The 10,431-nt window shown below is 35.9% G+C and overlaps 1 protein-coding gene across 1 annotated transcript in view; it reads left to right on the plus strand.

The window, feature by feature from the left end:
* Window positions 1-3,181: 3,181 nt before the first annotated feature.
* Window positions 3,182-10,431, plus strand: part of LOC109067483 (guanylate-binding protein 1-like) — a 28,994-nt gene continuing 21,744 nt past the window's right edge. The window contains exons 1-6 of the mRNA XM_042745045.1: window positions 3,182-3,541; window positions 3,616-3,743; window positions 4,116-4,225; window positions 6,686-6,876; window positions 7,098-7,340; window positions 7,440-7,720. Coding sequence (XP_042600979.1) covers window positions 3,367-3,541; window positions 3,616-3,743; window positions 4,116-4,225; window positions 6,686-6,876; window positions 7,098-7,340; window positions 7,440-7,720 — 1,128 coding nt within the window. The 5' untranslated portion in view covers window positions 3,182-3,366. The remainder of the gene's footprint in view (window positions 3,542-3,615; window positions 3,744-4,115; window positions 4,226-6,685; window positions 6,877-7,097; window positions 7,341-7,439; window positions 7,721-10,431) is intronic.

A 10,431-nucleotide genomic window follows, 5' to 3' on the forward strand; every position in this document is an offset into this window, starting at 1 on the left:
GTCATTAAAACATAGCATACCACAGGAAAATTATTTAGCCTATTGTTAATAAAATTATGTAATTATATTTTTTTTGTAAAAAAATCTCCATTAATGCGAGTGGAGTATTTAATGTAAATGTGTATATCGACATGAAAACGGAGTTTAAAATCGTTGTTTACTTCATTACTTTTCTCACTCCAGGAAAAAGAGTTTGTACGCATGGTCTAGAATGTCCGTACCACACGTACATATTTACGCCAAGTTTATTTTTTATAAATCACGATATGTGCGTGGAAAATTGCGTACCCATGTTTCTATGCCCATTTTGTGCGTACGCAACGTTTATAAATGAGACCCCTGGTACATAGTGAAACTTTTTCTTTTATAAAGAACATTTTTTACATTAATAATTTACATTTTCTTCTCCTTTCTTTTCATTATTTCTTATTGTGATCATAAAACCAACACAAATTTTAAAAAGACAAAATAAATTAAAAAAGTACATAATGATGTGCTTTTATTTTTTTAAAGGTTTAAACTTGTATTCACATTTTTACATCAATCACTAATAGTCATGCATACTACCAAAACATAATTCAAATATTATTATTTTTTATTAATTATTATATATTATTATTATTATTATTATTATTAAACATCGAAAGAAAGAAAATACCCCTACTACCACTTATTGTCACACTACTGTGCCGGAAGGAACACAGAGCTGCAGATAAACGAAATAAGAATTTATTAATCCAACACAGGGATAAATCCAACATGGAAACAGGAGAAAGACACACGTATGTAACTTGTAGACCCAACAAACACAGACTGAAAGGACAAGGCTTATAAAGAAAGGATAACGAAGGGCAGACAGGTGCAAGGAATCACTAAATTAACGGGGACATGGAACACATGGGGAAAAAAACTAGACACACCTGGGAACTAATCAACCAAACACGGAAACTGGGTCAATGGGACAAAAACACACAAAAGAGTCCAGGGGTGTGACAACTGACTTGTAGAGCTGACAAAACTGAACTGAAAGGACTGGGGCTTATAAAGACAGGATAATGAGGGCACTAAGGAGACACACCTAGGAACTAATCAACAATCCACGGGAGACAGAAACTGGGTCACAGTGAAAAAACACACACAGACAAGTCCATAGTTCTGACACTTATTTACTTATTAGTAGTAGTAGTTTTTTTTTATTATTATTATTATTATTATTTTTAAGAATTGAAATAAAGAAAATACCACTACTACTACTAGTAATAATAGTTATTATTATTAATTTTATAAGTCATTTTTTGCTTCCCTGTAAGTGTTATTAAATTATTTGGCAGTTACAAAAATTAAATAAAGAAGTTACTTATTAAAGTGTTATTAATGTTCACATGGCGTTTTGATTCATAACTTCATGAAACATGGAAACATACAGTAGATTGTGGAAAATTGCACGTCATTATTAAAAAAAAATTCTCTCATTTTTTTCTTGATTTCATAAAACATACATATGTTGTGGAAAATGGCCCAACATTATTTTTAGGAAATTATCTTGAAACCCCAAAGTGCATATGTTATAACTTTCACATGGTTGTTACGCTTGTCATTTCAAGAAACATGCTCTGATCGTGGAAAATATCACATCATTATTTACAGCATATTCTCACGATTGAAATGAGTCCAAAATCGAAACAATCCATTGCATCTTTCATGTGTAATAAGTAATACCTAAACCCATGAACTGAATAAATCAGCTTTAGTGAACACTTGGCAAGTGAAATATAAAAGCCAGCATGTTTCTGTCTATTTTTATTTTTTATAATGTTTTTAAAAATATAATTAGGTACCATTTTAAAGTTTAGAATTTCAACTTTCGAATGCATCCAACCATTTTTATCAGCCTTTAATGACTGCTGAGTAGTCCCTCTAAACCAGAGTGTGTCGGGCGCCCCCCTGCAAAGAAAAAAAATAAAAATTATTTTGCAAAGCCACTGCCTTGATCAACACAAAATTTGAAAGCTTAGAGTCTGAACTTTACAATGCATGTGGCCACTTTGATTAACTCGTAAGTAGTGCAGAGTTATTTGCTGAGATATAAATAAAGTGTTTTCCAAAATTTAAGAAATATGTTTTTTGTGCCATATACTTTAATATGTCAAAAATATCATACAGCTCAGATAGTCGTGTCATATGACATTTGAAAGGTCTCAAAGAGTAGAATAAAACAAGCAAGGTTTGACTTAACTTGAGCGAGTATGTCACTCAGAAAACAGAAAGTTATTTCTATAAATTCAGAAAGTTTTCTATCAAACGATACCAAACTTTTGACTCTTTTTGATGAAGTCTTGGAGTTCCAGGGTTTCTGCAGGATTTTTGAGCTTAAATTTAAGACTTTTAAAGACCTTTTTTAAGACCTGCACAAGTAAAAAAATAATACCATATGAGCGGGGGCAGTGCAATGTCTAAAGTAACATATTAAACTGTAAAATGACTGTAAAAAGCATGATTTACAGTTCAGATACAAGTTTTCACAAAAACAAAAAGTTATAAAATGACACACTTCACATTTAGATGGGTCAAAAGTATTAATTATTAAATTAAACGATTATCAATAAATTATATTAATTAAATAACACACAAAAACAAAAAGTTTTATAAATACATTTTACTGTTTAGATTTTTATAATGCATTATCTTCTTTACAGCTCTTCATGTTTGCAGTGGTAAAAACATGGGTCAATTTTCACATTGGTCTGAACAAAAACAACCCCAATACAACAGACTTATTGAAAACGCACATTCATTCTCTGCCAGCAGGAGGCGCTTTCGGAGCTGCAGACATATAACTGTTTCCCCAGTAACAGCAGAACACAAAGCAGCACTCTGAGCGCAGCACCAGACTCTGAAACATGCAACGTTTATGTTTATTTAATGAAATCATAGCCTTTTGAAGTTTAATCATTACATTAAGCCATATCGCAATTCTGGACTTTCCGTCCCGAAATGTAAGACCTCTTGAGATCATAATTAAGACTTTCCTGTATAATTTAAGACTTTTTATGGCCTTAAATTTGATACAACTAAATTTAAGATGTTTTAAGACTTTTTAAGGACCCGCAGGAACCCTGAGTTATCAGTCATTATTTTTGTGTATGTCACTCAGAAATACACCTTCGGGGAGACAAAAATGACTTCAGGGCTTAAAGGGTTAATTTAGTTGTGGAAACAAGCGTACATATAATCCTGAGCTGAGATATTGAGGTTTCTGTAAGCACCTGTAAAACCAAAATTTGTTGTGCACTATGGTACAGATACAGATTTTTTACACAGCAGTTCTTCAAGGGTTTAAAGTGTGCACATGTGTTGGCAGTGAGCATGGATAAACCAGTGTGCTTCATTGACACGGACTCAGCTGGGAAGCTGTCTGTGCAGCAGTCGGCTCTTCAGATCCTGGAGCAGATCCAGCAGCCGGTGGTGGTGGTGTCTGTGGTGGGGCTCTACCGCACCGGGAAGTCCTACCTGATGAACCGCCTCGCTGGGAAACAAACAGGTTAGCGCTCACCACAAACATCATGCAGTTCAAGTGAATGACATTACAGGCACCAAAGTCACTGTCCTCATCAGGGTTTGCGCTGGCCAGCACAATTGAGTCCAAGACGAAGGGCATCTGGATGTGGTGTGTGTCCCATCCCACTAAAGCAGGAACCACTCTAGTGCTGCTGGACACCGAGGGACTCGGAGACGTGGATAAGGTGACCTAACAAGAAAACAACTACTAGCATCATGGGTTCAAGAATACTTTCACTCTCAGAGCAGAGATAAACATATTCATATAAAAACTACAGTGTGATGAGTGTTCCTCTGTGCAGTGTTTCAAAGCTGAAAGACTAAGATAAGGTGCTTCTATATCAGACACCTGAAACTGAAATCAAGGATTTAAAGTTTGTTGCAAAGAGTGCAAGTGTTTCATGAAGGCTACAAATGCACAAACAATTAAAACGAGTAAACGAATGAATAAAAGTCCCACTTAGGACACTTATTGACCAAATAAGAAACTTATCAGGTGATGCTGATAATTAAATATTGGCAAAAAACCTGTCCATGATTGTCTTTGTCTCTCACAGGGAGACCCAAAGCATGACACCAACATCTTCAGTCTGGCTGTGTTACTCAGCAGCACTCTGGTCTACAACAGTCGAGGGACGATTGACAACAAGGCTGTCATGGAACTACAGTATCCTTCTGAACATTTATAGATACCTGTGCAGTATTCAAACAAACTCTTTATTAAAAATAACCGGACTATATGAAAAGAAACAAGACATTCATACACCATCTTCATTTGTAAAGACATTGGAAGTAACTCCACACATGGGTCACATGATCAGCATACATGTAGAAGTCACATGACTACCAAGTAGTCCACATAGTAAGCTTGCCAGAGCAGTTGGTATTCCCTACCGCTTACAGTGGAGCCCCTCCTTCTTTTTTTGTGTGGCAGCATTAAGAGTGGTAACAGTTTTATAATGGATGGATTCGTGTCCTTTGTCAATATATTGTTAAATATGTTACACAAATACAGTCATTTAAATTTACATTTAATTCAAAAGACTATGTCTCCATGAATTAAGAAAACATTAGGAAGGTTATCCTATAGTAAACCCCTTCAGGCTGATGCAAGACCCCTCCTTTTCGAGTTGGGATCCTGATCACCCTGTCAGGCTTTATTCTATTATAACAACCAGCTGGGTGTACATTATCCCTTAATTATTGCAGGTTTGCATAAAGAGTTCAGTGTTTGTATTCCCTGTGTAACTTGATGCAGTGAACAACACTGAATACAGTGCCGCTATGCAAAACCCTGCTGTAAACACATTATTTGGCTTTCATTCCCTAAAAAAGAACTGGATGCCTTGTTGTGTTCACTACAAATATAGACTGATTGTGACTTAAAGATGAGCATCTCCTGCTCCACTCACTTTTGTTTCTGTAGAGTCGGCAGGGATGCTTACCTTAACGGTTCATGATTAAATTGTCAGAATTTGTTCATTACACAGTGCTCAACATTATAAATCCCTATAAAAGCAATTGCAAACTTGGATTTAATATTGTACTTGATAGAACCGTTTCATATTACACCTACATACACTTTTAAAAGATGCCTTTTAAATATTTATACTATTTAGACCTTATTTAAAATGCATTTTGTTATGCAGTTATTATTATTAATGAGCACATTTTTTATTCCAGAACTGCTGTGTAGCTATCCTAAATTGGAATTATACAAACAGAAATGCAGGTTCACTCACACTGTTGCATAATATTTAAAGTGGTAACTTAATTACATTATTTTTTCTGTCATGGTTTAAGCCAACAACTGATCATCAATGTTCCCTCTATTTTTTTGCTTAGCAAAAACTTTCTGTATTAGGGGGACATTTCTGCCACCTGAGCAAAATCATTCTTCATACCAAAGTATAACAGACCTGTACAGCGCAAAAAAGTGTGTAGCTTTTAACTTTAATGTGCTATTTATATTTGATTTAATCTTTGATGCAAATAAATGATGCTTGTTTTAGGTTATCTGAGAAAACATTTTTAACAGTGCTGTGTTACTAACCAATAAATTCTATTACAAAATAATAAAAAACAAAAACTCACACAGAATAGGTAAATTATTTATAATAGAACAGAATAGAATAGAATATAGCTAATATGAAAAAAATGAAGCAGTTATTGCTCATGAATTCCCTTTTTGAGGTCAATTATTTATTAGGCGTTTAATCTAATCTAATATAATTTAACATAAAAAAAACAAATATTTTCAATAAATATTTTGGGTTGGCGGTGTTCTAAAATCTTTATTTATTTATTTATATTTTTTTTTGCTATAAGTGTCAAGTCTAATGTAGCATGTACTACGGCACGGCCTAGAGTACCTTGTCAAGTAATCTAACCTTGTACAGCTATGACAGTGGTGGTATTGTACATGTATATTTTCCTTAAGAAAATAAAAATAAAGAGATTAAATATATATATTTTCAATAAATATTTTCAAAAAACGTGAACATGAATTCTTTTACAGTTATCTAAAACATCCCCATGTATTAAAGTTAGCATACTACTACACCTGTGTGTAACTGTAAATGTTTTGTTGCCAGTCTGTGCCTATCATCTGCTATTTGCAGCACTTAATCAAGCCATTCTTCTTTAAAACATGACGTTTTATTTCACGTCAATGCATTTGCATTGCCTCTCATGTTGAGCAGTTTCATCCGCCACTATTAAAGTATTTGATTTCTACAGCGACTCATTCAGCGCACATCATTCTCTTTCTATGAAACCTATAAACCGTATTCACCGGTTCTAACTCTGTAGCAACACCAACTCCATAGCTGTTTGCCCGAACATTGCAATTATTTCACATTTACTAGAATTCAACCTTTCCCCAACTCATTTTTGCATCTGTCCTGTGCGTGGCATATTATTTCTTTTCAGCGCGTTCGCAACATAAGAGCTTCGCGGCCGCACACGCACAGCTTAGAGGGAACATTGCTGATCATTAATCATACTGAAAAGCATTTAGCACTGGTGTTGTGAATTTGCTTATTACTGTACCTCATGGAATAATATACGTTTTGTTATGCATCATGAGTTGTTGTCACTTTGTGTTGATGCCTGAACAAACTGTCAGATATGTCACTGAACTATCAGAGTGCATCAAGGTAAAATCATCAGATGAGGATGACGATGATTCAAGCGAGTTTGTGAAGTTCTTCCCTAGTTTCATCTGGGCTGTGAGGGACTGCACACTGGAGCTAAAGATCGATGCCAAAGATGTAACAGAGGATGAGTATCTAGACTTCGCTCTGAAGCTGAAACCTGGTAATTTAAAAATACTGCAGAGAGTCTTTACAATCACTATCACAACTACTTCTTGTTACTGTGCTGAATTGTTTTGGTATTTAAGCTTTATATTTTCTCTATATATTTCTATATATATATATCTCTATTTATATCCAGTAGCTCAACCAGCTTCACTCCGAAAACAGACATGTTCTTTTCTAAAACTGAGAACAGCTAGAGAATGTGCTCATCTTTTCTAGGCACTAAGAGAAGTGTGATGGAGTACAACTTTCCCAGGGAATGCATCCAAAAATTCTTCCCTTCCAGGAAGTGCTTCACTTTCCCCTTTCCAACCGCCCCAGAAAATATGTCTCGCCTTGGGATCTCGGATTCTGCTGACATTTCCTCTGAGTTCTTGAAGGTCACAGATCATTTCTGCAAATTTGTCTTTCATGACAGCTGTGTGAAGAGGCTGAAAGATGGATACACAGTCACTGGAAGAGGTGATTGGAAAGAAAATTTGAAGAGTTTGCATGTGCATACAGAAAACCATCCATCAATACCTTTATATCTCTGTGTTTGATTTCTTTCTTTCTCTGAAGTTCTGGGTCATCTGGCTAAAACATATGTGGACACCATCTCAAGTGGGGCTGTGCCATGTCTGGAGAACGCTGTAATAGCAATGGCAATGATTGAGAATGAGGCTGCAGTGAAGGAGGGTCTTCAGGTTTTCCAAAGTGGAATGGAGAAGCTGAAGGACTCCTTCCCTCTGGAACTGAAGGATGTGTTCTCTGAACACCAACATCTTAGCATCGCAGCAACACAAGCCTTCATGAAGCGTTCTTTCAGGGACACTGATGGGAAGTACCTGGAATCTTTAGAGGTAAGCAGTGTCAGTTCATTTAGGATGATGGTGACCCGTGACCCAGTAACACTGGGAAACCAGCTGAAAAAGTTGGTGCACAACAATTTAGAATCTTAAAAATCAAGCAAGCATCAACCAAATGTTTAATATTATCAAAACTCTATAAATTATATTTTTGAACTATGTTGCAATATTGATAACTATTCGTCCTATGATCAAATATTTTAAGTGCCTGTTTGTAAAGTGATTCAGTTAATTTTAAAATTGTTGTGCTTGCTTGTGACCAACTATTAAAACAATATGAGAAATATGAGAAAAGATCTTACAGTGCATGAAAAGTGTTGCTGCCTCTATTGTTAAGTATGGTTATGAATAGTTATATATGCCTAAAGTTAAACTGAATAATATTGGCTACCTTTTTGGCATGCTTTTGTTATTGACAGTTGGGAATCTAAAAATTATTCCTAAATATTTAAAATCAGACACAACCTTGACTGCCGCCAATAGGACCGGTTTATGAAGCACATGTGAAACCACTCTGATCCAACTGGCTCATGATGTCACAGGCAGGTGCCCGGAAGTATAAGAGGGTGTCTGCAGAACACATCACCAACTTTTGGTGAACACCTGTCTTTAGGAGCCGTCTGTTTCCTTAGTGTGTGTGAAGCATGTTTCTGGTGAGTTGAGCAGCGCTTTAGGAAATGTGTGCCTCCGTGTTTGGATTCTAACTCTTGAGGGCATATTCTGAGTTTTTGGTTATTTTTTCTGTTGGGTGTGGTTTAGGTTTTGTGTGTGTGTGCTTCTCAAAGCTCCGCTCACGGCAATAGTTTTGATCTGCAGGATCCACATACCCTTTCTAAATGGCTTGCCTGATGCTGCAGATAGTGTTTGTGTTGTTATGATGATGAAGCGTGAGCACTGAGTCGTTTTTAGCCCTGAGCTTGTGAGATAATGGGCAGAGCTATATTCAGCTAGGCTGTGCTTCTCTAATATGCAAATAATTGTGTGTGAAGAGTCTCGCTTGGCGTGGATATATCAGATGCTCTGTGGAGAGATAATTGATTGCTTAAATTAGATATCTGTGTGTGGGTGAGTTCGTTGGCATTGCTCACACAAGGTATGTGAGCGGCCCGGGGCATCAGTGGCTTGGAAAGTTTAGGTGCATGTCTGTCACTTCCTTGATGCTCTCTCATCAGGAGGACAGGCATGTGCCACAGCATAGCATAGCTGGCATTTCATTCCCCATAGTGTCCACTAGAGGATGCAGTGCGAATTTCCTAGAAGGGGAATGTCTCGGGTTACGCATGTAACCATGTTTCCCCGAGAGGGAAAGAGACACTGCGTCCCCTCGCCATGCCTTCTGCCTGCCTGTTTCATGTTTCCTTCAGACAACTAAGTTGGTGCGTGTTCTTGGAGTTGTTTCACATGTGCTTCAGACACCGGTCCTGCTGTTGGTGATGTGTTCTTGGAGTTGTTTCGGAACAATGTCCCCCTGGTGTCCGCTAGAGGGCACAGTGTTTTGTTAAATATTTAGGGTTGATAAGTCACTGTTGGTTTTTGTAAAAAGGAAAAACAAAGAGTTCTACTTACATTCAAATGTAGATATGAGTTACTTAACCAGTCATAAACAAGTTAAATATCCTTTAACAAATATATCAGGATGCTAGTTATGATTAAATTAGAGTTTTGATTTGATTTAATTGTAGATTTGTGTTAATTTTAAATTATTTGATGATTTAGTTATTTTGCTGCTTTGCTTTTTGACCGCTGAGTGGTGGCTTTACACAAGGTATCAAAACAAGCCATCAAAGCCATTTGGCGGCCCAATAGCTGTAACTTTGCTAGCTGATGTGTTATTGACAGCTGCAGTCGGGGAAAATGAAAGGAACAGAAAAAAAACAATGTACGTTAAAGGTACTGATTATTCACAAGATGAAAGTTTAGTACTTATAAAGTTATGTGCACTTCTTAGGACGAATTTAAGCAGGATAAATGTCAAAGTCCTATGAGCCCGTGCTATATATTTCCTCTAGCTACACAGTATTACGTTGTACATATTTTCGATTTGAAACATTTAAGAGGGTGTAACAGGATTATTTATATAATATGAATTTTGGTGTTATATTATCCTAAATAAATGGTGGTTTCTTTGCATCGGAGCATTAAAAGTGGTAGCCTATTGAGTGAGCTAAGCTATCGCTACATGGATTTATATGCAAAATGTCAATATTCTCACACATAATTAGGCCACCTAATATTTGTCACAAATACATTTTTTAATTTATATTTTTAAAATTCTTTAATAAATCAGCATGCATTTTTGTCACGCACTACTTTGTTATTCGTTACCTGTCCTTTATTTTGACCGATAACTTATTGGGAAAAAGATATCTGTCTGTACACTGATTAAGAAATTGTTGCGTGTTTTATAAATTATTTCCTTTATTTTAGTAGTAAAATGTGAGGCACTGTATACTCCTCTCTCCCATTATTTAGCCTATTTAAAACAAGAAACAAATAAATTAAAACCTGCACTGATTTAGCTAAATCATTGAAAACTCTAAAGAATGGACGGATTAATAAAACGCCCTCAATGCTTAAACCTTCAAGTTCTCTCTACTATAATCAACAAAATGCACATGATGTAAAAAAAGAGCTTCATTAATTGACAACTCAAAGGATTTTAAAGGAGCCTTCTTTACTTGCTTTCATACAATTTAAGTAAAAAA

This window comes from Cyprinus carpio, chromosome A4 (assembly GCF_018340385.1).
Source record: "Cyprinus carpio isolate SPL01 chromosome A4, ASM1834038v1, whole genome shotgun sequence".
Taxonomy (NCBI): Eukaryota; Metazoa; Chordata; class Actinopteri; order Cypriniformes; family Cyprinidae; genus Cyprinus; species Cyprinus carpio.